The 27,191-nt window shown below is 32.2% G+C and overlaps 2 protein-coding genes across 3 annotated transcripts in view; one reads left to right on the forward strand and one right to left on the reverse strand.

Moving 5' to 3' along the window:
- LOC127151032 (uncharacterized) overlaps positions 1–6,564 on the forward strand; it is a 30,331-nt gene extending 23,767 nt beyond the window's left edge. For both annotated transcript variants that reach the window (XM_051090268.1, XM_051090267.1), the window contains exons 4-5: positions 5,583–5,749; positions 5,830–6,564. In XM_051090268.1, coding sequence (XP_050946225.1) covers positions 5,663–5,749; positions 5,830–6,471 — 729 coding nt within the window. In that variant the 5' untranslated portion in view covers positions 5,583–5,662 and the 3' untranslated portion in view covers positions 6,472–6,564. The remainder of the gene's footprint in view (positions 1–5,582; positions 5,750–5,829) is intronic.
- Positions 6,565–8,780: 2,216 nt separating this feature from the next.
- On the reverse strand, positions 8,781–12,493 carry LOC127150864 (microtubule-destabilizing protein 60-like). Its single transcript, XM_051089556.1, has 4 exons — positions 12,410–12,493; positions 10,083–10,142; positions 9,819–9,913; positions 8,781–8,877 (listed from the first exon to the last, which is right to left on the reverse strand). The coding sequence occupies exons 1-4, from the start codon at positions 12,491–12,493 to the stop codon at positions 8,781–8,783; spliced, it is 336 nt and encodes a 111-aa protein (XP_050945513.1).
- Between the last annotated feature and the right edge of the window lie 14,698 nt (positions 12,494–27,191).

Here is a 27,191-nt window from a genome sequence, read left to right on the forward strand (position 1 = left end):
TATCGTCTAATCTGTATGCCCTACCACCAAATGACCTTAGTTATCATCCTGATATTAAGAATCTTCAAATTCATTCAACATTTGAGGTTGGTAAATCTTCAGCACATTCCAACCCTAACGTGCAAGCTTCCTCGGGAATAGCTCAATAGTAACTGAAAGGGATTCAACAACAGATTGCAGTAATTGAGGCTACCTTAGGGACGACATCTAACACTCCTTTACCAATATTTGTTAAGAATTCAGTAACTTCATACCCCACTTTATCCTCTTCTTATGTGACTAATACAGTGTCACAGTTTATAGGATATCATCTTTTAGGGAGAAAGTTGAATGACAATAATTGTTTCTCATAGTTTTAGTCAGTGAAAATGGTCCTTGAAGGATGACATAAATTTGATTTTCTGACAAGGAAAATACCTCATCCTCTACTGGGCGACCCACAAGAACGATACTGGAAGATAGAGGACTCTCTTTGTCAATTGATATTGATCAACAGTATAGAACCTCAGATTAGCAAGCCATTACTATATGCTACAACAACCAAAGATATTTGGGACACGACCCAAACACCCTACTCCAAAATTCAAAATGACTCTCTCCTATACATGCTAAGGAAGTAGGTTCATGAATGCAAGCAGGGAATCATGGATGTCACATCCATTTTTAATAAGCTTTCTCTTATTTGACATGAAATGAATTTATACAAAGAACTAATATGGAGCAGTCCCAGTGATGGTTTGCAATACTCTAGAATTGAAGAGATTGACGGGATTTATGACTTTCTTCCTGGTATTAATCCTAAGTTTGATGTAGTTCATGGGATGTATATTAGGCCAAACGAATTCCTCCCTGATGGAAGTCTGTTTTGATATTCGCCTCGACGAGGATCGCACAAATGCTACGAGTATTTTGACAACTCCTACTGTTAACTCTACTACTTTTAATGTGAGTTCCTCTATCAATAGCATTGACGAGCATAATGGAAATCCAATTCCTATCTGTGAGCATTGTAAAAAATAATGGCATACCGAAGAACAGTGTTGGAAGTTACATGGTCGTCCCATAGGAGATAAGAAACACCCTCCCAACAACAAACAAAGCATAGATCAGGCATATGTGAGTGAGTCTACTGGACATTCTCAACCACCTGATCCACATGGAAAGCAGACTGATCCCAATTAGGTATACCTTATCCCTTTGATCTTATTTTTGTTAATGAGAAGAACCCCTAGATTATGGATTCTGGCACTACATAGCATTTAACTAGTTCCTCTAAACATTTTGTGTCTTATATTTTATGTGTTGGCAATGAAATAATTAGAATTGCAGAGGGCTCTTTGGTCCCTATTGCTGGGAAGGGAAAGATTTCTTCTTGTGCAGGACTTTCCTTATATAATATTTTACATGTGCTCAGAATTTCTTATGATTTGCTTTCTATAAGCAAGATTACTCATAAATTGAATTGCAAATCAGTGTACTTATCTAATTTTGTCTCTTTTCATGACTTGAGTTAGGGGAAGATGATTGACACTACCCAACATAGTAGGGGACTTTACCTCTTTGTGAAGACACCTCTTCTAGCAACATTTCTAGGTCTAATATTTTATCTTCCTATTTTACTACTTTTGAACAAGATGTATGAGGTTTGATAGAGAAACCTAGACGAATTAATACATAAGAATAATATTTAGTGACATCCATTGATAGAGAAACCTAGACGTTTGAGGTCCACACGAGTATAAGTATGATTTCTCCGTACAAAGGCCAAAACACACAGGTTGTAAGTTTAATGGAAGAGACTTGTTCTTGCAACAAGTGACAGTAATTTAAGATTCCATGTTCACATATAATTGTAGTTGGTAATTACATGCATTTGACATACATACCTTATATTGATAAATGCTATTTGTTGTCGAACTTCAAGCATTGTTATGACGGTCGATTCCATCCGATCAAACACCTAGACTATTGGCCAAAGTTATCATTCACTGAAGTTTGCCCAAATGTGGACTTACTTAAAGGACTCGGTCGACCAAGAACTACTAGGATCCATAATAAAATGGATCGAAAAGATTTTGGTCAATCACTTAGATGCACGCTCTGTAAAGTAGGACATAATAGACGTACTTGTTCTCAACGTGCTTCTTCTTCTTCAAGACACTGATGTGTATATTTTAGAGAATTGGAATTATTAATGTACTACTTTTATGTAATTATTTGATTTTATTGTTTGATGGATATCTTAGGGTTTGATGTATACTTTAGTTTTAGTGGATTGATATGTAAATTTGAAAGCTAAATTCGTACTATTGTATTGTGTAATTAAATAATTTTATGCTTTTGAAATTTTGTTTCATAAATTGACATGTAATAATTTTTATTCATTACTTTTATGTAGTTGAACTTTCTTTTTCATGTTATTACTGAAATACATCTATGTTATTAGTGAAATAATTTTTAGGTTATTTGCACAATGGACACGGTCAGATTGATCCTATCCAGCTATACCTACAACTGTCCCATCACTCACAGTATGTGTGGGATACCTCCTCCACAATTGTCTTGAGTTGTTAGAGGAGAGAGGCAGTTGTCCAATGCTTAATCCTTTCCGATCAGTGGATTATGCCATACTTAGAGGCTGGTGGATTTCTTGGGGTTTTCCAGATAGGATTCATGCAGTTGGATTGTCACTTGATCACTATTTTGGTCAGTGTTAGAGACTTGAGACCCACATCTTTCATATGCCTTGTGGGGAATGGACGATCATATTACAAGATGTTGCAATCCAATTGGGGTTTACCAGTGGATGGTGAGTTTACTAGGATTGTTGGCTTATAACTAGAAGAAAGTTTGGGAAGATTTCTTAAAAGTTTTACCGTCTGACATGAAAGGTCAACGGTTGAGTCTTCCATGGTTGGCAGAACAATTCACAGAATTACCACCAGATGCTGATGTTATGAGTATTCAAAGATACGCTCGTGCATACATTAAGCTGCTAATTGGAGGCAATCTGTTTACTAACAAATCAAACACCCTGGTCCATTGTATGTTTATTTCGCTTTTAAGCAATTTCGACCGTACGTATGCTTGGGGAGTTGCATGCCTCACATGGTTGTATAGGAAATTGTGTTGAGCTAGTAATGCACAGTTTTTAGAGATTGCTGGCCCATTAATGTTGCTGCAAGTGTGGGCATATGACAGATTCCATATTGTTGCACCATAAATAGCACTATAGATTCCATTGGTCAGCCTTTGAGTTTTAGGTATTATTTTATGTATATATTATTTTTTAAATAAAATTTGCACTATCTATAACTTATTATTAATTTCTTTCACATATTAGACGGAGCGATACTCTACCTTTATCAAAAACAGGTAGAAATATGTTGTTGACGTACCAAATGATATTTGATCGACTGATACACTCTCAGGTAGTAAAATATTATACGAATGTTGTCTAGGTATATTTTTTGTTGCTTACTTATGTTTGTTTTTTTAACAGATTAATTGGACATCATACACGACCGACATTATGACATTGCTTCATGATCGATGTCATAATGGTCAAGTGGTGGAGACTTACGTAGGTCCTATGATTTACTTTCATATCGTTGAGAAGCATCGGCCAAACCATGTGTTGCATGCAAAAGTTTGGTATGCTGCAAATGCTATCAGATTTTAGCTTCACAGGCCTGACCCTACACCAAATTGATTTAAGAGGCAAGCACAATCAAGATTGGCATAGGATTCATGCAGACCATATAGAAATGTGGCATTTGCGAAATAATTTTCGTGTAGAAGCAATAGCAACATACAAGACGACATAACTATTTTCCCTAATATTCGTTGACTATTAGACGCTTATTATTATTGCATGGTAAGAATTTTAGTATCATTTGTTTTATAAATTTAATACAAGCATGCACACTTTTTAGTTAAATTATTTGCAATCGTTCAGAATAATTTTGTTCAAGACGTACATGCTTACTCCATGGAAAACAATTTACAAGATTTGAGCTCAATGTGTGACCAAACCATGGAAAATATAGAACAAATTATTCAACAGACTCGACGACTCAATGTTGCCGACACAAGTCGTAGATGCATTCGACATAGAAGACGACGACAAGACGATGATGTCGTAGAAGGAGATGAAGAAAATCCTTAGTTTGTAAATCAAAAATTTAATTCGTATAAATTTCAATTTTAAATATAGAATTATATGAAAATGCACTTTTATTTGCACAAAAGCTATGACTATACTACAAACTTAAGTAATGCTTCAAAGTTTAATAAATTTATAAGTGTAATAAACTTATCCATTCCAAAAAAAAAAAAGAATATTGAAGGTGTTAAGAACTTATTGGACACAAAACACAAAATTAAAAGTTCAATAATCAATTAGATATACCTTTTAAACTTCAAAAAACTTATAGAATACAATTGTAAAAGGCGAGCGTGCGTGTGTATAAGAGAACTTATTGGACACAAAATTATAGGTGTTAATAGGAGAAGTTCCAAATTCATATAGTTCAATGCATTTTATGGAAGGAGATGATGAAATTTCATCATGGACACACCTATTTGTGCGTGTATATAAAGAAAAAAGATACTTCAATGAGGATAAATTATGAGAATAATGCTTTTTTTCAAACAATTTACCAAAATAATGTTCTTTCAAAACTTATTACGAAAATGTTGTTGTTTTTTTTTTTTTTTAATAGGGCGAGTCTTCAAGACTCGCCCTTCTATATTTTTTTTTTATAAAAGACAGAGGGTGAGACAGAGGGCGAGTCTTCAAAAAGAAAAAAGTAGAAAAGAGGGCGAGTCTTGAAAACTCGCCCTCATTCATTTTTTTTTAAAAAAAAAAAGAAAAGAGTGCATGCAACCCGTGACCAAAGTGGCAGGAAAAGCATGTCACGCCACGCCACGCCACGCCAGAGAACACTGAGAAGAAGGATGGTCACCTGAAAAAGGAGGAAAAGAAGGAGAAAAATGAAGGGTTGAGATTGGATGGTGGCAGAAAATCCTATGGTGTAGAGGATTTTGCTAACCATTTAAATCTACCATTCTTCTTCTTCTTCTTCACATATCCTCCCTTCTTCTTCTCCTTCACGAAAAATTTCTCCCTTCTTCTTCTCCTCTCAACCTCCTTTCGGGTATTACTTCAACAATACAGATGGAGAGATCAATTTTGTGTGACAAGATCGGCTACACATGTAGTCTCTCAGTATAGGTACATGTTTGATCTTCTTCAACCTAGTCAGGTACGTCATGCTGAACTTCAATTTCAAGTTCCATATTTTTTTAAGTTCTCAGTATAGGTACGTTATTTGTTTCATACAATTTGTTTCAGATTGTCTGGGAGCCATACAAAACTGTCATAGATAGTTTGCCACATTTTTGTACAAACGGTCACAACATATGGCGGACGATTAGTCCTCTCATATGTTTCTACATTGGTGAGTGGCATCATCCTGATAGAGTACTTAGACAGTTCGGTATTCAACAAGTTGTTCCACGTGACTGTAATACTGAACCACTGTTGCACAACATTGACCTGAGGACTGCTGATTGGTCAGATAGAGTTGCTCATTTAGTGATGTGATGGCATAATCGCAGAAGGTTTACTGCTACGGGACCTCCAATTGAGCAGTTTGATATGGATGTAACTCAAGAAAACATCCATTGGTACAAAAACATTAGCAAGCTCTATATCACCCAACCGGGAGCTGCTATGAGTCATCTGGTATACATTTAAAAATTGTATAGTTGTTTTTAGTGTTAATTTATTTTCAATGATTTCTAATTCATTTTAATATTTTACAGAGATCAAACAATATTAGACTTCGGAATGTTGCAGATGATCCACAACAGGTTCTAAATATATGCAACGATAACGAGCAGTATATGGAGAACATCCACTATATGTACGATGTCCCTATTGTACCTGCTCCTGTTCAGAGGAGACGTCCTCTAGTGCAAGAGCCCGATCAATTGGAAGAAGTTGACCAACACGGGGAAGAAGTGCCTCCAATGACACAGGCACAAAGCGAGCATAATTACATTAGTCCAGTAATGATGATGCCAACATTTGGAACGACATATTATGATTCAGGAGTCGGTCAATCGTCAGACTTTGGAAGAGGATATTACAATTCAGAGGCAGGTCAATCATCAACGGACTTTGGGCAACAATACTATGATTTAGGGTGCGATCCATCGTCTTCATACATGCATGGTCACGGGCGTGGTCGTGGAGAACATAATGAATATTTGTACTACGAAGTGCCTGCAGCGGTACCCGAGCAATTAAATGAGCTACAGCAACAAGAGAATGCAGCAGTACCCGGGCAATCAGATGAGCAACAACAACAAGAGAATCAGGAGGAAATACAACAACAGAGAGTTCAAAGTCGACGACGACAACCAGCTAGAAATCGTCGACGTCCAGGTTGTGGAACACATTGATTTTTTTTCCTTTGAATGAAAATTGTTAAATTATTGTATTAAACATTTTGATTCATATTTAATTATTTTACAATCAAAAGTACTTACTACAAATTTACGGCCTCCAATTAATAGAAAAATATATTTTAATTTTTTGTATGGTGAAGAGTGCATGGAGAGTATACCAGATCATCTAAGTTTATAATACGAAATCCAAAACGAGCCAAAAAAGAATTATAAATTTTCAAGGTTTTGATTAAATCCTAATTCTTCAAGATTTTCATTCACATGTTGAACGACAAATATATATTTTTCTATTGAATATATACATATGTAAGATTCAATTAATAACGATTTATAATTTTGACTTAATTGAATGGGCTAAATAATAGACACAACCCACTTGTTGAATAGCAATAAAAAGTTCTATTTATTCATTACAATCTTCCAAATATTAATTCCAACATACATACCAAATTTTCTACATTTTTTTAGCCTTTTTTTAGCCGAGTCTTGTGCAATTTTTTCTTTTTTTTTTTTTGATATAGGGCGAGTCTTAAGACTCGCCCTACTTGAATTTTTTTTTAAAAATATAGAAGGGCGAGTCTTGAAGACTCGCCCTACTTGAACTTCTTACTAAAACAACAAGTGAAGACTCGCCCTATTAAAAAAAATTAAAAAAAAAAAAAGAGCAACAATTTGGTAATAAGTTTGCAAACAACCTTATTTTGGTAATAAGTTTGCAAAATAACATTATTTTGGTTAATGGTCCCTTCAATGAAAGGTTAGTATGTGAGAAACTCATAATAAAATTATAAAAAAGTTAATTAATTAATTAAAATCAACAGAGAAAGTGTTGTAATTTGTAAAAAATAAAAAACTTTGTGTGAAACCGTAGGATTTGAAAGGATTTCAAATCAATTGTGATTTTAAATAAATTTCCAGGTTTGGATGTAAAACAAAATCAATGAATTTAAAATCAATTATAATTTCAAATCTCGTAATTTTGATTAAAAAAAATTCTCATTTCTAATTTAGTCGGGTTTGTTGGAATTTCAAAGCTTCGTTAATTCAGTTTTTTTTAAAATATGTTTCTTTTTTAAATTTAAAAAAGTCTGTGTAATGAGTACACAACTTCATTAATCTAAGTCACATTCAACGTGGATCAAACTGGTCAAAATAGGCTGACATAAATGAATGGAAGTCTGGTATCCAATACACGACTTCTTTCTTTGCCCATTTACCCCATTTATATCATTTCTTTCCAAACTACACTATTTTTATAAATATTTTTCAAAAATACCATATTTGTGAAATAGATCTAATTTTAGAAAAAAGAAAAAAAAATATGGCAACGAAAAGTATTCTCATATTTGGAGAATTTCAAGAGTTGGAAACATAATCCCTAGACCCTATTATTATATTCTTAACTTCTACGCCCATTGCACTTTGTTCTTTTTCCTAATCATCTTCTCACATTAAATACTCAATTCATTTTTCTTTTAAAATTAATTGAGTTTATAAGTTAGCTTTTATAAACTCATTCTAAGTGTGGTGGCCTATCTTTTCGTTCTTAACATCACAACCAAATGCACATATTCTTACAAACTTCAACAAAGACCTTAATTTTTCCCAAATCATAGTCATTTGGTATTGAAATTTATATAATTTTATGGTTAATTATGATTTTTTTTGCTATTCTACATAAAAAAGACTTTATTTGAGAAATGACAACATAGTAGTAAGTAAAAGTTCGGATATTTGGCCCAATAAAATAGAAATTATTAGGAAGTTGTGAACTTCACTTTTTGTTTGGTCTAAAAAGTTTGTGGGTCTTTTCGTTGAAAACATCGATTTTATACCTTATGAACCAAAAAAAAAAAAAAAAAACAATAAAACTTATACTTTGGGTCCTAGGGACTTCATAATTTGGTTGGAGCTTATTATTCCACTTTTAATTACAAATAACCAAATAGATATTATTTCAACCATACGATATATCTATCTTTTTATCATAATTGACACGTTATAGGTGAAATATTGCTAACAAATGAACTCAAAATAATTATAATAATTAGCACTTATCACATTAGAATAACTTTTCAAATTAAAATTTATAATTTCTTAAACAAGACACGTGTACAAATAAATAAATTGAGGCATGGTCTTGTGAATTTAAATTTTTTAGTATAATAATTATAAAGATAAGATTGGTCATATTAATTATAAAATATGAATTGTTATTTGATTCATAAACATGATATTAAAAAGTAAAGAAATAAGAGAGGTACAGAAATTCTCATGAATCTCCTTTGGATTGATCCAATTAATTAAGCCTCAAATTCAGTGTTGGGAAAGCAATTCCAAGATTTGGTTCTCATTAGACGGAAACTTGGCTCTCTAGGAATTGTCAATGGTCTTTTTGATCTGTAAAAAAAAAAATTGAAATAGAATATTAAAAACTAGGTATATTTTCATTCAACTTTCTAAATTAAATGGAGATGCACCTTATCTTCAAATTTTGTATATTTACTTCTATTCATATAGATGAAAATAAAATTCTTTTTCTACTTTTTTTTCTAGTACAAATTGATCAAATGTGGAGATTTGATTTCTAGACCTAGTATTTTGATCTCAACGTACATTGACGTCAGTTGAATTAAAATTTTGTTGATATAACTTGAATTCAAAATAAAAAACAATTCAAATCTATCAATAATTTAAAAAAAATTAAATAATTCATTTAATTTTAGTTTATTTTGATATTATTTTTATTTCATCACGTTGATTCTATATATACTTTCATTTTCATTTTTATTTTTCAACTTTTCTTCGTACATGATTTACACAAAATTGACCTTGATGCACATGTTGTTGACTAGTATAAGTTGTACCACGAAACTCGTGGATATGGCACATTATTTTATGTTCTAAGTTTGTCATAAATTTTAAATATAAAAAATATTTTAAATAATGTTTTCTAATTTGGCTTATTTTGTACATGTAATTTGAAAAATCAATTCAAATAAGGAAGAAAATTGAAACATAGAATTTGGAAAATCATCCAAAATTATTTGCAAAAATAGTTCGAAATTTTAACAATTTCAATTCACCTAAATTATTCACATGTTTGTTAGTTTGAAATTGAAAAATCCTTTTATGCATCAAATGTCTACCTTCATGCAAAATTCGAAGTAGGATTTTACCATTTTCAACAACAACATTAAAATAATATTACTTCTATATAATGGTATATATTTCAAACTAAGGTAAAAGAGAAGTATATATATATATATATATATAAGAAAAAATGAAGGTGTAGAAAATGGAGAAAAAGAAAGAATAAGAGGATGGAGGGTTTGGGTTACCTTTGAGGAGAAAAGGGTTTGTCAAAAAAAGGCATTAACTGAGCTTTGGGAATCATTTCTTTTCTTAGCAAACGAATCTCTTCCTCTTCTATCATCTGCTTCATTTTCACCCAAAATCTCTTTAATTAAATGCCCTTCAAATTATTACTATTATTATTATCATTTATTTATTTATTTATTTATTTATTTATTTTTCTTCTTCTAAAAAGCTCTCAAAATAATAATAATAAAAATAAAAAAAAAAAAAAAGAAAAAGAAAGAAACCTTGTGCAATTGTTCTTTTTGTTTCTTCTGCTGTTCTATCACAAATAATTTTGTTGCTACCTGAAATATTCCCAATATACCAATTAATTTAATTAACAACACAATTATATTTTCCTTCTTCTTTTTTTTTTTTTTTTTAATTTTAGCTCAACAGTTATACTAGCTAGCTTTTTTCTTTTTTTCTTTTTTTTTTCTTTTCTCTTTTTCTTTTTTGGGTATATGCTATGCTACCCATGAGTTTCTCACATCACTCCACACTTGTGAATTAAAAAGGGAACAAAAAAAAAATACTTAAACTAGTATTTGAACAAATAATTAAACTTTAATAAAAAAATATACCCATTGCATTTTGCCATTTATGTGACAAAAAAAATGCAATTACACATTAAGGTAGATATTTGACTAATCGCGTTTTTCCTTTTCATCGATTCACATTTTAGATTGACAAACTATTTACCTTTCATTAAATAAGATAAAAAATTTATTATATTTGATTTATTTATGATGTATAAATATTTTGTCAAATATTTTATTTTTGACAATAAATAAAAAGAATCCAACTAAAAGAATGTTTATGATAAAATATTCTCCTACAAATATATTGATTGCATAAAGATAGGTTGCAACTCAAAGAACATCCATTTTCTTAAGGACAATTGCAAATATATAACAGAATTTATAGACATGCCAAAACTTAGATTCAACTTTCATAGATTTTATTGGTCTACTAGTGATAGAATCAATTGCTAATAGGAATCTATCATTAGTATATTTTCTATATCTACAATTCTTTTAAGATTGTTATTCATTGCGATTTTATCATTTTTTCTTATCCATAAGCTGCTAATAGTTGTCTTAATAAGAACTTTGCTTTTTATATTAAAAATAGGATAATTATAGCAAATAACACAATTTAGGAAATAAACTCAAAGTATAGTACAATGATAAGATATTTGTAAAAATAGCAAATGTTGATTAGTCAATTGGTAAAAAATTTTAAAATGTCAAGTCTATCTTTTAGGGGTTATCATTGATAATCAATATCAATGATATCAATTGATAGAACATTTCTTAAATTGAAAATTGTTACCATCTATCAATGATCTAGTTATAGCAGTTACCAGTTGCTATCAATGACAGCTTAATTTTGAGAAAATTGAGAATGAAACTTTTGGAATGGTGGCAGATAAAACATTATCATCTTCAGTAGCTTGAGTGATAACAACTTATAACATAAATGATAGCTTTTAATTTGAAAAATTTAGGTCCAGAGTGATAGTTGAACATAACATTTTTTGCATTTCACTCATTTTTATGCTATGCATTTTTTTCTTTTTTTAATTTTAAAAATATATAGGAATTTGTTTGTAATTATCTAAGTATGGTCAAAAACATTGGTTCCTAAATAAAAAGATATTTATTTTATTAACCAAAAAATGTGGTCACTTGAACCTAGTTTGTAATAATTTAGTCCAAAATATTTTAAAATTTGCACTCTTAACCATCGTAATAGTTTAATTAGTCTTGCTTTGAAGAATCTTTATCAAAGCTAAGTCTTAATCATTCTAACTTATCGACTTATATTCTTCTAGTTTATAAATACATTAGATAAAAGTTGATGAGCGATAAAAAATTTAATAGATTTTTCTATATTTTGTAAATAATTTAAAATCTTTGTTATATTTAATTTAATTTGAAAATACCCTAGAGTTTATCTTAATAATTTTATCAATTTACAAAAGTTAGAAAAACCATATTAAATCTTAACGATAAAATTGTTCACCACAGTGATTATATCACGAGACTAAGACAAAAAAAGATATTTTTACAAAATTAAAAACCATTAAAAACTAAAACTCAAATTGTTACTTTCATTAAAATACATGTATTAGAAGTATGGTTTTTAACATTTCTTTAATTACTAGTTCACAGTTAATGGTTCTAATCATAATAGGTATCTGTTTAATTCTAATTATTGTATAACTTACCATTAAATATGCTATTTCAAATGCCTTTTTTTAACCGTCTTCCTTATTTTTCTATTCATTCTATCTTCATATTTTGTTTATTATTTTTAATTTAGATTAAAAAAATCGGCATCACAAACTTATAATCTAGATTAAATTAGTTTGCACCTAAAACACAAACTATAATAACCGTGTTAAAACCCAAACACGCTCCCTTAGTTCTATACTGTAGATCCATTAAATTTTTGCCATAATAGATTTGCGTCAATTCAACTTCAAATAAGGTAAGGGTCTAATAAAGGCTTCCATATAATAGTTATTCCAAACAGGCTCGAAGATAACATCAAATAATATAGTTACCGAATAGTTGAACATTGCACGTTTGATGGCCCTTTGTTCGGTGTGCAATTTGAAATCATGTGGCCTTGTGTTTTCTTTGATCATAACCTTTATTCATATATGAAATCTCACCAAAGTTATAAATAGTTAACTCCGAATCTTGGAGACACATAAATATTCAAATGTTCATGAAATGTCCCATTTGATAACCAATCTTGCGTTCTGCTTTTAGTTTTTATCTATAAACATCTATTTCACCTCTCTACATTTTTTATAAGTTTTTTGTTATATACATTTTACCAAAACAAAACTTGTTTTTCTTTTAAATTTTAACTAAAAAAATCAACTCTTCTAATTAAAAAAAAAATGAGGAAATAGATTTAATTTTGAAAACAAAAAACAAACAATTAAATGGTTATCAAACGAGATAGATAGTGTTCAAACTAGACCAAGAAAAGTTGAACCTCCGTTCACACTATTTGGTATCGGGTGATACACAAATAATTTCTTACCATGAATTAATGTAAACAATATAAGTCAGAAATTTATAATTTCTGATTCTAGAGATAGATATTTTACCTTGGGTTTGTTGCAAAACTTCTCTTTGATATCATCACTCTAAATATAGGATCAAAATAATTAAAAAGTGCTCATTAGAAAGTAGTTGAAGATTTAAATCCATCCTTTCTTTCTTTAACAAAATGTTCAACACACATTATATATAACTCAACCAAAAAGTTAGGTTTCAGCTGTCATCTTTAAACCTCATATATCCGAAAATTTCTAATACATTTTTTTTCCATACTAAACTCCATTTATTGCTTCTCACATATGAAGCTTTTAAGAATTATTTATAAATTCTCCCCTCCCCACATATTTGTGAAACAAAAATCAAAAAATCGATCATGCCAAAGAGATAAAAGGAAAGGCTATTCTCGATCATTAACCACTCACTTAATCAACTACACTAAAAAAAATCATCACTATATATAAATAATATATTTTGTCAATTAAACAATCACTACATATAAAATTAATTTGACGGTGAGAACGAAACCAACATGAGTTTAGTTCAACGGTATTTAACACCGTCTTTGTCCTAAAGATCTCCCACACTGCAATTGTGGTACAAAATTATAGAACTATAAGATTGATTTGAGAAGACAGAGGCAAATTACTAAACCTTTATAGGAACTACTTTCACTTGAGGCATCTCCAATTTTAATGAGAGCTATGAGATTTAGAACAAGAAGCGCAAAGAAAGAATGTTGATGAATGGCATAGAAATGGAAGTGAGGTGATATATATATATATATATATATATATATATATATATACATATACATACATATATATAGCTTGTGAAGGAGGGAAAAATGAAAAGGCAAAGTAAAATATGTGTGGGGTAGAACATCACCACCATGGGTAGAAATTTATGCAATATATTACAAATTTACAACAAACCCTTCTGATTAAGTCTCCCTCTTATACAATTTTTGTTTCCCTTTTATATGAATCTTCACATCTTCTCTCTACCAACAAAACTTCTTTACTTAGTTTTTATTTGTGATTTCTTTTTTAAGTAACATTAATTAAACATATATGATATATTTTCTATATTTTCAATAGAGAATTTTCACTTTTCAAGAGAAATTCGAATAGAGGATTTGAAGGTTTGTTAAATCATCGATTGACTTGAGAGCTTAATTAAGTTGTTAGGTTGAATAAGGAAAAAAATCAATATTAATTAAAGAGGAAAAAACGACTTCTTGCTTTGATACTATATATATTAAATTATCGATTAACCTAAAAACTTAAATGAGTATGATTGAGTTATGCTCAAATTGTCAAATATGTGACTACAACCATACCAATTATGGATTACAACCTAGATATTCATTTATTATAACGTAGAAGATCTGTGTCTCAGTAGTAGTAATAATAATAAAAATAAGGGGGCTTTTTAAGGGGCAACTAGATAAATGACAAAATTTCAAGTTTACTTTGTAAAATTAATAAAAATCTATTTTAATTAATTATAAAAATGAAAAAAAAAACTAAAAACTGAAATAATAAAAGCTTACAAATAGGACTTAAATGCCCTCTCCTAGTACAAATGACACCTTCTAAAATAAAATAATTGTGAAAAAAAGAAGTACACCATAATTAAAACGCAATCCCAAAACATCAACCAAATCTTTTAAATTTTTCCTAAAAAAAACCCAAAAAATTCAAAACCCTAAAATCCCTCCCAAAATCTTTTCATCTTCTTCAGTCGTGAGCCCTTCTTTTTTAAGAGAAGGTTTTCGACCCGTCGTTTTTCAGCTTTTCATCTTCTTCAGTTTTTTCATCTTCTTCAGTCAATCATTTTGTAGAGAAGGTTTTCAACCCACCGTTTGTCGAACATCATTTTTCACCATCATGGACTCTTCTTCGTTTAACGTTCAACGTTCTCATGACAGGTTAGGTACTAATGAACTATAGTAGTGATTATCATCTCTCAAACGGAGGCGACGAGGATGTGTAGCCCAGGTTGATTGAATTTTAGAGACATCTAGTCAAAGGAGTGTGTGCAGTCCTACCACGATGGGTTCATTTGACACAAATTAGTTCTGATGCGAACTGTTTGGTTGTTGAGTACAATGAGTGTGGTGAATGAATTGATGAAATGCAACTCAAATGGTGAGTTATATCGGGACATGCACTTGAAACAACATTCAGGTATGGCATACTTCTTTTATTCTTAAATATAATATAGTGAGATATGACGTTATTTTTATATATGTTATTTTATCATTTTTAGAAATCATTTGTAACAAATCCAAAATCCAAGAAATATATTATGAAAAAAAGCTGGAAGTGCATTCTGAAATTTTAGGAGTATTTATGTAAAAATATGATTACTTCTCAAAATGGCCAAAGAAATGCTTAAGTTAAAGACTTTGAAGAGAACTGGAGAAACAAGCTTACGTGCACACTTTGGATGCAATCAGAATATTAGTGAGAAATAACTGATCTCAACGTCCATCCATCACACAAAAAAAATTGATTTGGTAAACATTATGTTTTAATTCAATTTTATAAATTGTATTTCTTCATGATTTATTCAACATTGATGATAAATTGAGCATAAATATAATTTTTTAGGGGAGATCATGTAGTACTGCTGTTGGAAAAGTTGATAACATTATTGCAGCAGGAACTGTTTTCGAAAGAATAAGTGCAGATGAAGTAGTTTTTGGAGTACAACTTGAAGCGGGGGATATGTGTGGGTTCTCGTTGAACTTTCAAGTGATAGTCATTTTCCACTGCCCATGCCCATTGTTGGAAGCATTTATTCTGTACACGATGCAATTGGTTCATATGTTCCATGACCAAAACATCTTATACTTATAGAACAACAAAAAAAGTAAAGTTTTAATTTCAAAATATGCATTTTTGCATTAGCATGTTTTCATTTGAATTTTTTACATTCTTTTTATAGACATCTAGTAAAAAATCTCGTGAAATCAAAACTTTTGAAGGGAAAAAAATCGAAAATGAATGAATTAAAACTACCAACGACTAAGATTCGTGTTGAGGCATGTAAAACATGATATGAAAGATGAATATTTTACTATCTCAGTTAATACTGAAGAGATTTTTGGGTATAGATTCAATTGAAACGTGATGAAAGACAACATTAAACAACTTTTTCTGATGAAAGAACTAGTTCTTTCATTGATCTTGAGTTATATGATGTAAGTGCACAAATTCAAAATTTTATTTTTGGTATTTTAGATGCATATTTCTAATCTTAGAAGTTTTTTTTTTTTTTTTTTTTTTTTTTTTTTTTTTTTTTTTTTTTTTTTTTAATGTTAGATGCTTATATGAATATGACCCAAGTATTTTTTAGGAATATGCATTCATGAATCCTGGAAAAATTTTAAAAGGTTCAGGTAGTGACGAACATAAAGCTCGATCTCTGTGCAATAGATTGGTATTGATTCAAGAATAAACTATTGATATGTTCGTTTAATTGCAGGTAAGTTAGAAAACAAATATTGTTATTTTTCTTATGTTTTTTAATTATAAATTTATTTTATTAACTTGATTGAAATATTATTATATAGATATCATTGGATATTATTTATTATCTCACTACGGACGAATACGATGTATGCACTAGATTCATTAATACATGGTTAGTGTTCAAGATGAGTTAAAATCTACGTAAGTATTTAACAGTTATTTCATATTAAGTGTATATTTATTATGTAAATTGTAGTTTGCTATACTTTTTTATTCATTTTAATTCAAAGTCTTAAGAATGTTTTGTGTTGAAACAAACACAAAAGTTCAACCTCTTACTTGGGTTTCTGTTAAGGTATGAGTAGTTAAATTCCAAGTAAATGAAAAAATGTGTTTGGTTTAAATATATTTTTTATTTTAAAATGTGTTTTGAATATATATGTGCATATAGTATGCTCAATAGTCAGGCAGTACAAAATGTAGGTACTATATGTGATGTAAGACAAAAGAGCGTCACAATTATAGACGTGATATGCATTTAATTTCTTGCACCATCTCTAGCTTATAGCTATTATTCTTACACTTAGTACAATCTAGTTATTAAATTATATTTATTTCATTTACAATTGACGAGATAAGCACCTTACACTCAATCTGAATTGGATGTGATGAGAGTTAAGTAGTGTAACTTTCTAGGATGCTACATATGATACATATTTTTTATTTCAATGAACTGGTAGTTTTTATATTGATAGTTTAAGTATCTCATGATACGATGTCAATTTCGGTAGGGTTATGTCTTATATGATTCTAATTGTTAGATATTGTTTTTTTTTTTTTTTTGTAGAAACATTGATTTACAGTTGATCAATGAAAATTAGCTAGTTTATTTTATGGATATCTAGTAATTTTATGAAATACATGTTACTTGCATTTCAATTATATGGTCTAATGGTATAGATTTCACATTTGTGATTGTTGAGAATTTTCATGAATTGTTTTGGTTTATTGAGAAACTAGTCATTCTCACGATCTGGGCACAATAAGTCTTTTATCTCAAAGACCTAAAAAATGGCACCAGTTGGAAAGTTGTTCAAGTGCTCCAAAAAAAAAATGTATATGCATGGGATGTGCTCAAAGTGGAAGATGTTGAGAATAAATAGTTAGAAATATTGGAAATTATAGTCAGACATCATGTGGATGAGGACATTGAGAAGGACACTCTGTGTAGAGTTAACGCTGATCATACAGTGGTGGAAAGACCAGTTGTTCGACATCTCGTTGATAACTTCATAAATGATGACGAACAATTATCTCCTCAAAATGGATCAGGCGACGACAAATCATGACAAACCACGTATCCACGTATTTCTTTAATTTTTTTTAAACTTAATTTCAAATGTTTTCATTTGTTTAATTTTAGTTTTTGTGTCCACAGGTACTATGACACATCATTCCCCAACAGTTTTCATGAGTGAGATGATTTGTTCCAGGAGTTAGACATATACACTCACACGTGATTCTAGGTGGGTCACACTTCAGGTTAGTCTCATTACTTGGATAGCACTTTATAAGTTTGCTTGAGTTTGCATTAATACTATTTTTCCCTTAGATGGCTCTATACCCACTCGTAAGACATGTGAGCACTCCCAAAACATGGAGTTGGAGAAATACATCCACAAACATGAAAAAAATACCAACATCCATCACACTAGGAGTAGAGAAGTCAATCTCTCTACATGTTGTTCGGTTCAGCAACACTATCGGTGTTGCCGTGAGAGATGCATTTATAGTTTAATGCCTTAAGTTTGCAGATGTTCCACCAGAATATATTAATATTGTTAAGGGCACTTTACAAGTAAGTTTATAGCTTACATCTTAACCTGCATATACATAAACCTAATTTATTTGTTCTTTCCTTTATAGCTCTCTTTCGTGCTTGATTTCATAGATCATACACTTAATAGATTCGTTGAACATCAAATGTTAACATCTTTCAAAGAATACAGAGGAGACTTGCACAAACATTTTAAGAAATGTGGCAACTCTAAGCAAGCACGTGTCAAACCACCTACTAGATTGAAGAATCGTTTGGAAGATTGACATGCGACCATTATCTAAGTCAACTATTTCAGGTAATTTACATCTTTTAATGTATCATTATTGCATTATAAGTACTTGCGTAGGAGCAATCATGTATCATTTACATCTTCTAGTAATGTTACTTCATGTTTCATTTTTGTTGTTAGCATGAAAGAGCAATCAAGGACTAACAAGATGAATATAAGGAAACAACCATACAATCATAGTAGCACGTCCAAGTCATTCCTATACGGACAATCTGAGCTTAGTGAACAACAAGGTGAACCGGTGAGACGTGTAGAGATATTCAAATAAACCCACGTCAATAACAGTAGCCAATTTGTGAATCAAGCAACTGAGGATGCGCATGTAAGGTTATTAGGCATTGTGGTTTATTTTCTAATATAGTTGAGTGTACAGATTAACTATTTGTGGGCAAAATCAAATCCTCGAGTTACTATCGACACCCACTCCATAAGGTTGTAGTTTGATCATGGAGTGAATTCAGGGGGGGAGGGGGACTTAAATGTCACTTTGAAGGTTTCAATGTAATTGTTATGTTTTAGGTGGTACGCCGAAGTGAGTTTATGTGTAAGGAGTCAAGATTTAGTGGTTCTATTTTTACATTTGTACATAGAAAGAGTCAAAGTTGAGAAGTTTGGTTGTTATGGAGTAGTTTGATCATGGAGTGAGTTTGAGGAGGGGAGGGGCTTAAACATCACTTTCAAGGTCTCAATATCGTTGTTACCTTGGGCGTGGGTCACGTCAAAGTTAGTTTTTATGTAAGAAGTTCGCATTCTACAAAGAGTCAAAGTTGTTACATTTAGTTCTTATAGGATAGGTTGATGTTGGAATGACTTCTATGAGTTGTTATGGATGGTAATTAAGTTGATCATGGAGATAAGTTTGATTATTGTTAATGAAAAGGTATTTGGTTTTAGGTATCCATTTTGGTTTATTTGAAGTTTAAACAATGTATTTTACTTTCATGTGATTGTAGGTGTAGACTTGTTCGAAGATGACTTTGGCGATGAGAGATGATGTATTTTTCTTTTTTTTATGTATTGTTTCAAACGAACATTGTAAGTCTTTTTTTTTTTATGAAATATAGTTCTAATTTTGTAACTTATACTAATTTGGTATTTCAATGTAGTTATTAATTTTGTGTTTGTTTTATTGGAAAATTTTATTGAATTTAAATCGAACCAGAACTCAAAAAAGTACCTCAAATTACAAAAAAATGAAGATAATAATTGAAAAAATTATTTCCCAATGCAAAAAGACGTCAAAAGTTTTGGCTCACGTCTGACACTTCTAGTAGGCGTTGGGATAGAGCCACTCTAATGTCGTACTTAAGAGCGTCGAGAGGTCATTACTCTCGACGAGCTTCATTACAAGACCTCCTCTCTCGACACGTTTCTTCTGATCCGTCATCTGACTGACCTCTATGCGTTCGAGAGATTCTTTTCCGTCACTTTTTGATATATGTCCCGAAAAATGCATCGGGAGAGCAAAAAATTATTACAGTGTAATTCTGTGATATATGGAAGGGAGTACGTTGATGCAATTTTGTATGACCACCATGTGATCCTTTAGTAGTTCTTTTTTTTTTTTTTTTTTTTGTCGTGACATTGATATCATGATATGATCAAGATAAAAGTTTTATCTTTGTGCATTATGTTTGTATGTATAGTAAATAATGTCAAATGGGTCAAGTGAGAGAATGTTAGATTTATTTAAATATAATAATAGTATTAACGTAGCTTATGTGCATATGTTGTCATATCTTTTGGGCCTCTTATTTTATTAGGTTCATTAAGTAAAAATATAATACGCTAATTAAATACTCTGATGAAATGTGTCTATATAAAGAACCCTAGGGATTGATAATAGCTGTGCGGTTATTTTCTTCCTCATCAAGAAAGAAACACAATCCCTTAGAATACCATTCATGGATAAGGTACCCTAGAGAGATTTGTCCTCTTTGTAGTTAGTTTCTTCCCTATCGAGAAAGAGAGAAACACAATCTCTTAGAAGACCATTCATGGATAAGGTATCCTAGAGATTGATCCTCTTTGTAGTTATTTTCTTCTCTATCGAAAAAGAGAGAAACACAATCTCTTAGAAGACCATTCACGAACAAGGTATGTTATTATAATCAAATTAAATTTAGGGTGAAAATCATTTTCAAATATTTTGACATATATTATTTTATACAATATCAAGGTTTTATTGTATAATCACACAAATGAAACTTACATTTCCAAGATTCAATGCAAAAGAGAGATGTTGGGCACTCTATCCAAGGTGGTTGCGATTAATCATCGTTTTAACTCACTTAGGAACTCTATCTTGAAGCATATAAAACCCCTCTTTACTTTACTAGTAGAGTGTGACAATCTCCACAAAATTACAGAGTACTATTTAAGAAAAAAGGTTTGTACCTGGTGTTGTTGTAGAGCATGGCATACGAAATTCTAAGGGGGTGTTTGGGGTTAGGGTTTGGGCTGTGGGGTTGGGTTAGCCCAACCCTAACCCCCGTTTGGGCCCAATGTTAAGGAAACCCTAGTGTTAGGGTTTCCTTAACACGATTTCATTTCTCCTTCGAACGCCGATAACGCGTGTTCGTGAATCCGGTTTCCTCCTTCAGCGCAATCCGTCTTCGATTCATTCTCAAACCGATTTCATTTCGTCCTTCAGCGCAATCCGTCTTCGATTTTTCGTTGAAATCGATTTCATCTTCTTCTCAACATCAAATTCCTCGATTCGATTCATCCTCAAACCGATTTCATTTCGTCCTTCAGCGCAATCCGTTTTCGATTTTTCGTTGAAATCGATTTCATCTTCTTCTCAACATCAAAGTCCTCGATATTTTTCCTTTTTCTTTGTTTCTGTCATTTCCCGCATGGAAACCACGAACCGTTTCGTCTTCTACCTCATGTCTTCTAGGGTTTCTGTAGATTTTACTAATGTCCGGTCGATTTTTGTTTTCTTCCTTTCATCCTCTAATACACTCGTTCCGAAAGGGTTTCTCCCTCAATTTTTGTATGGTTTCTGTTCCTAATATTTTGTCCGGTCGATTAGGGTTTTTTCCGTGGAAATCCTTTAATCCATTCGATGGTTTCGTCTTCTCCCTCGATTAAACCATTATGCCCTTGCGTTTTCGCGATGAAACCGGATTTCGTGACGCCGAATCTCTCTCTAAATCTCTCTCATCCGTCTCTCTCACTCCGAAAGGGCTTCTATGTTCGTTGAAGCCGACGAATTCGTTGGCTCCGAACACGATTTCCTTTTTGGAATCGTGGCTTTTGGCTCCTTGAAACCTTCTTGCCGCCGTGGTGTTCTGTATGCTCTCGGGTCCTTCGATTGGCAATAGGACAGATTCTTCACGTACCCATTGGAGCTTGGTAGGGAGGTTTGGAGTTCTCAATCCACTTTTTTTTAAAGCCGATGATGAGTAATATTTTTTGCTGAATTGCTGAATTGTTCTCTATTGTTTACCTCTATTGTTGTAATACTCTTACAATTGTTGAGTTCATGATGAGTTCAAATTTCTGTACAATTGTTGAGCTCTATTGTTGTAATACTCTTACAATTGTTGTTACCTATGTCTTCTGTATTGTTTTGTCCGGCCATGATGAGTTCAAATTTCTGTAATACTCTTACAATTGTTGTTTTTTGTTTACAATTGTTTTAGTATTAGCTCTCTGTGTACAAATGTTTAATTTCAAATTTGTTACATTAATTTTCAATTCTTCTATTGTTCTGTATATGTATTCTTTCTATGGATTTTTAGTCTATGGATTTTTATGCTCTCTATTGTTCTGTATATGGATTTTTAGTATATGGATTCTTTCTATCTATTGTTCTGTATATGCTCTCTGTTGTCTCTTCCATGTATTTTTAGTCTATGGATTTGACTTCACATTTCCTTACTAAATTAATTTCACTCTTCTATTCTATTTAATTGTTCTGTTACAAAATATATTTTAATCTTCTCTGTATTCTTTCTGCCCAGTGTTGTCTCTTCTTCCTTTCTGTCAAGTGTTGTCTCTTCCATGTTTTTGTAGGGTATGCTTCTGTTATAGGTTTTAGTATATAGGCTTTGACTATGCTATGCTTTATGTCAGTTGGTCTTTATATTTTTGTTGACCTCCCTCTAAGTCCTATCAACTTGCCCCATCTTTCCCCTATATATTGGCACCTTTCCTCTTTTCATTCACTGCATTCTTCTTCCTCTTTGTATCATCTCTGTGCTTTTAAGTTACATTCTGTAAGTTCTCTTCTTCTTTACTGTTACCATGTGTCTTTTGTACCCTCTATGTGCTTGTAACTTATCTTTTGTATTCATTACCGTTACCATGTACGTTGTCTCTTCCATGTCTTTTTAGTCTATGGTTTTTGCTATATGTTTTCTATACATTTCTGTCCTTTATTTATTTTCCTATAACTATGATGAATCTTGTTTTTACGGTTTCCCGATTCAATCTTCATTTGGAGTTAAATTTATCGTCCTAAAAAGGTATGTATATTTAATTTTTTTTTCATACGTTTTCTATTGTGTTTTAATTAGAAATAATAATCATATTCTTTTCTTATGTAGGACGTTGCGACGAAGGAGTTCGAAATTATTTGAAGAGGTACTCTTGTAATAGCCGTTTGTAGGCTTTGATAATGTATTTTTTTTTTCGTTTATTTCCGGTTTTGTATAATTTTATAATAAACATTTTGTATATAGAACATTCGGGTTAATTTGTTACATAATGTATCCTTTTAATTTTCTGTTTTTTAACAATTTTTTTTTCTATATAGTAATAAAGTTTGTACAAATGTGTTTGACGCTTTCAAAATTTAGTACACACGTTCCAACGTTTAATCACATTTTTTTTTTCGTAATTTATTCCAAACCGTTTTAAACATAAATTATAACTTTTATTTTTCTACCAACAAATAATTACAAAGTGTAATAAAAACTATTGTATATAGAATTCATAGTTCGTGGCCAAAACTTGTAAGAACTATAAAATGGACATAGTTTGAGAAAATAGAGATAAAAAATATTTTGTATTTTGTTAATTTATATTTCAAGATCAAATGTTGAGATTAGTAATTATGAGGAATATAGAAGTCATAAAAAAATTCCTATACATTCTAAATAATTAGGTTATGTAGCATATTGTGAAATAATTAGGTTAAAAAAAAAATATACATTGAAAATACGTTTTTTCCTAAAAAGAAAAAATAAAATACGTTATGTAGCATATTGTGACGTTAAAGAAAGAAAAAATGTTGGTGATTTTCAAACTTTTTTCCCATTTTCGATTATAATGTTCTTAAGCCTCATTTTAATAAATACCAATTTTTATATTTAATTTCAAAGTAATGAAACTTCAATTTTTTATAAAGTTATTTTATTCTCACACATTTGTATGAAATTGTATTTTAACAACAAAGTTATTAATATGTTTTGACCACATACTTTTTTATTTTATTTTTACCTTATTTATGTTTCGTTCAATTTTGTTTTCCAACAAATTTCATTTCTATTTTTAAAATACTTATTTTACAACTAAAATAGATTGTAAAAATTGTTGAAATAACCTTCTTTATTGTTTGGATTTCAATTGTTCAAATAATCTAATTTTTTTGTTCTATGTTTATAGTTTTACTAAATAGGGATATTACTAAGTTTACATATTTTTTTACAATATATCGATATTGTACTAATTTTAAATAGTACATGTTTTTAGGGAACTTTACATACATTGTAATGGATGAACAAACACTTATTGGAGTTCTAACTGCATTCACGTTGGCCCAACGTCAGATTTTACTAACGTTGGAGCTATTAATGAACAACAATAAGCGTCTCCCACATACACCGCCCGATACACGCCATAGAATTAGGGAGCTTGCTTACTTTCGCATGATACACGAGTCAGATCTTGTGTGTCGGCAAAGCACGCGGATGGATAGGCGAACATTCGCAATTCTATGCCATTTACTTAGAAATGTCGCTGGTCTTTCTTTAACTGAAATTGTCGATGTTGAGGAAATGGTAGCAATGTTCTTGCACGTCCTCGCTCATGACGTGAAGAACCGCGTCATACAACGAGAATTTGTACGCTCCGGTGAGACAGTATCTCGACATTTCAACATCGTATTGTTGGCTGTTCTTCGACTGTACGAGGAGTTGATAAAAAGACCTGTTCCGGTAACAAGTAACTGCAATGATCAACGTTGGAAGTGTTTCGAGGTGGGCATCCTACAAGTTCACTATAATTGACCTTTAGGTACATCGCAGTTAATTCATTGTGTTCCTTTCAACCTGCAGAACTGCCTTGGCGCGTTAGACGGGACGTACATAAAGGTGAACGTCCCCGCAGGAGATCGGCCTACTTTCAGAACGCGTAAGGGGGAAATTGCCACAAACGTTCTTGGGGTCTGTGACACGAAAGGGGATTTCGTTTATGTCCTCGCCGGTTGGGAAGGATCTGCAGCAGACTCGCGGATCCTACGTGATGCGATTTCACGAGAAAATGGACTACAAGTGCCAAAGGGTATATCATGTTTATAATAAAACACCGTCGCTTCTTACTTACCTATTTAAAGTTCATAAACAAACCATTTAATAACAGGATATTATTATCTGTGCGATGCTGGATATCCAAACGCGGAGGGGTTTCTCGCCCCGTACAGAGGCCAGCGGTACCATTTGCAAGAGTGGCGTGGTGCTGCAAATGCGCCAACAAATGCAAAGGAGTACTTCAACATGAAGCACTCCTCGGCAAGGAATGTTATTGAGCGCGCGTTCGGTGTTCTAAAGGGTCGTTGGGCCATTCTTCGTGGAAAATCGTATTATCCCCTGCAAGTCCAGTGTCGCACCATTCTAGCATGTGCGTTGCTTCACAATTTGATCAACAGGGAAATGACATATTGCGACGACGTTGAGGACGAGGACGAGGGGGACTCCACGTACGCAACGACCACCGCTTCAGAAGACATTCAGTACATTGAGACAACAAACGAGTGGTCTCAGTGGCGCGACAACCTAGCCGCATCGATGTTCACCGATTGGCAGTTCCGTAACGCTTAGCTAAGACATATTTAGATAACAAGTTTTTTATGACTTCGTCGCAATTCTATCGTCTCTAACATGTACTGTAAAAACTAATATGGGCTGTTGCATATGTATTGTACGCGTGCCATAATTTGTATCATGCCTATTTTACTTTGGAGTTTAATGGTGAAATTACTTATTTACTGCATGTATTTTTTCTAATTTCTGATTCTCAGTATGTCAACCTCAAATCGTGCACCGAGACATGTTTGGACGAGGGAGGAGGAGGGGACTCTTGTCGAATGTTTAATGGAGCTAGTGTCAATGGGGGGCTGGAAATCAGATAATGGTACATTTCGGCCAGGATACCTTGCGCAGTTGGTACGCATGATGGCAGAGAAACTACCTGGATGTCAGGTACGAGCAACAACTGTAATTGATTGTAGGATCAAGACACTTAAGCGAACGTTCCAGGCCATTGCCGAAATGCGGGGCCCAGCGTGCAGTGGCTTTGGGTGGAACGATGAAGAGAAATGCATTGTTGCGGAGAAGGAATTATTCGATAATTGGGTTAGGGTATGGAATATAATTTAAACGTCACACAACGTTAACAATTTACATTTAGTAAACAATTTTTAAATTAGTACTCATACGTCATATTTTTTTCTGCCCGCAGTCGCATCCTGCAGCGAAAGGACTCCTGAACAAACCATTCCCGTATTACGACGAGCTTACATATGTATTTGGTCGGGATAGGGCGACCGGTCGGTTCGCTGAGACATTTGCGGACGTGGGGTCTAACGAGCCAGGTGGCGGATATGACAGATTTGATATGGGGGATGGAAACGAGGACTTCCCGCCCGTGTACAGCCAGGGAGTTGACATCTCGCAGGACGATGTACGTGCATCCCGACCTTCTCGCGCTTCAGATGGTAGGACCGGATCAAGTGGATCGAAGAGGAAGAGGGGAAGTCAGCGAGACTTCGAGCTTGAAGCGATACATGTGGCGCTCGACCAAACAAACGAGCAACTCAGGGAGATTGCGCAGTGGCCAGCACGCAACCTTGCAAATGACAACCACGTGCGCACGGAATTTTTCCGCATATTGCGTGAGATGCCAGAACTTACGAGTTTGGATAGGGCGTTATTGCAAAGGCATCTTTTGTCTCGTATGGACGACCTCCGGGGTTTCGTACTCATGCCTGAGGATGAAAGGGAGGGCTTCTGTAGAGTCCTCCTACGAGACATAGAGAGATAGTTTCTGTTTGTAGTGACCTGTGTTGCTTATTATTTCGTTACGTATTTTTCTGTATCATGTATTCGATGGTTTATGCATTTTGTATTGTCAAGAACTTCTTTTGTTCATTCCTAATGTTTATTTTAAATGAAAGAAACTAGTCAGAATTTTCGAAAAGCGTTATAACGGCTATTTATATAGGTTTAAAATTGGATGACTTCGCTATCGGCCATTCGAAATATTGAATAATTTTTTTATCTTTATAAGAAATTAATTGTAATAAATTTATCACAATATGTTCAGAAATGAATTTTAATTTGGCCAACTGTATATATTAATTTAATAACATTACACATACAACAAATAAAATAGGAGAATAATACGGATTCGAGGATTTCGTAAAAAAATATGCA

The sequence above is a fragment of the Cucumis melo genome, chromosome 9, assembly GCF_025177605.1.
Source record: "Cucumis melo cultivar AY chromosome 9, USDA_Cmelo_AY_1.0, whole genome shotgun sequence".
NCBI lineage: Eukaryota > Viridiplantae > Streptophyta > Magnoliopsida > Cucurbitales > Cucurbitaceae > Cucumis > Cucumis melo.

What these genes read in the sequence shown, in the direction of transcription:
- LOC127150864 (XM_051089556.1), bottom strand. Translation starts at nt 12,493, where the DNA reads ATGATCAAAGAAAACACAAGGCCACATGATTTCAAATTGCACACCGAA. An exon ending in AAAAAGAACAATTGCACAAG is followed by an intron (nt 9,914 to 10,082) that starts GTTTCTTTCTTT and finishes AAAATGAAGCAG; the next exon opens with ATGATAGAAGAGGAAGAGAT. An exon ending in AAACCCTTTTCTCCTCAAAG is followed by an intron (nt 8,878 to 9,818) that starts GTAACCCAAACC and finishes TTTTTTTTACAG; the next exon opens with ATCAAAAAGACCATTGACAA.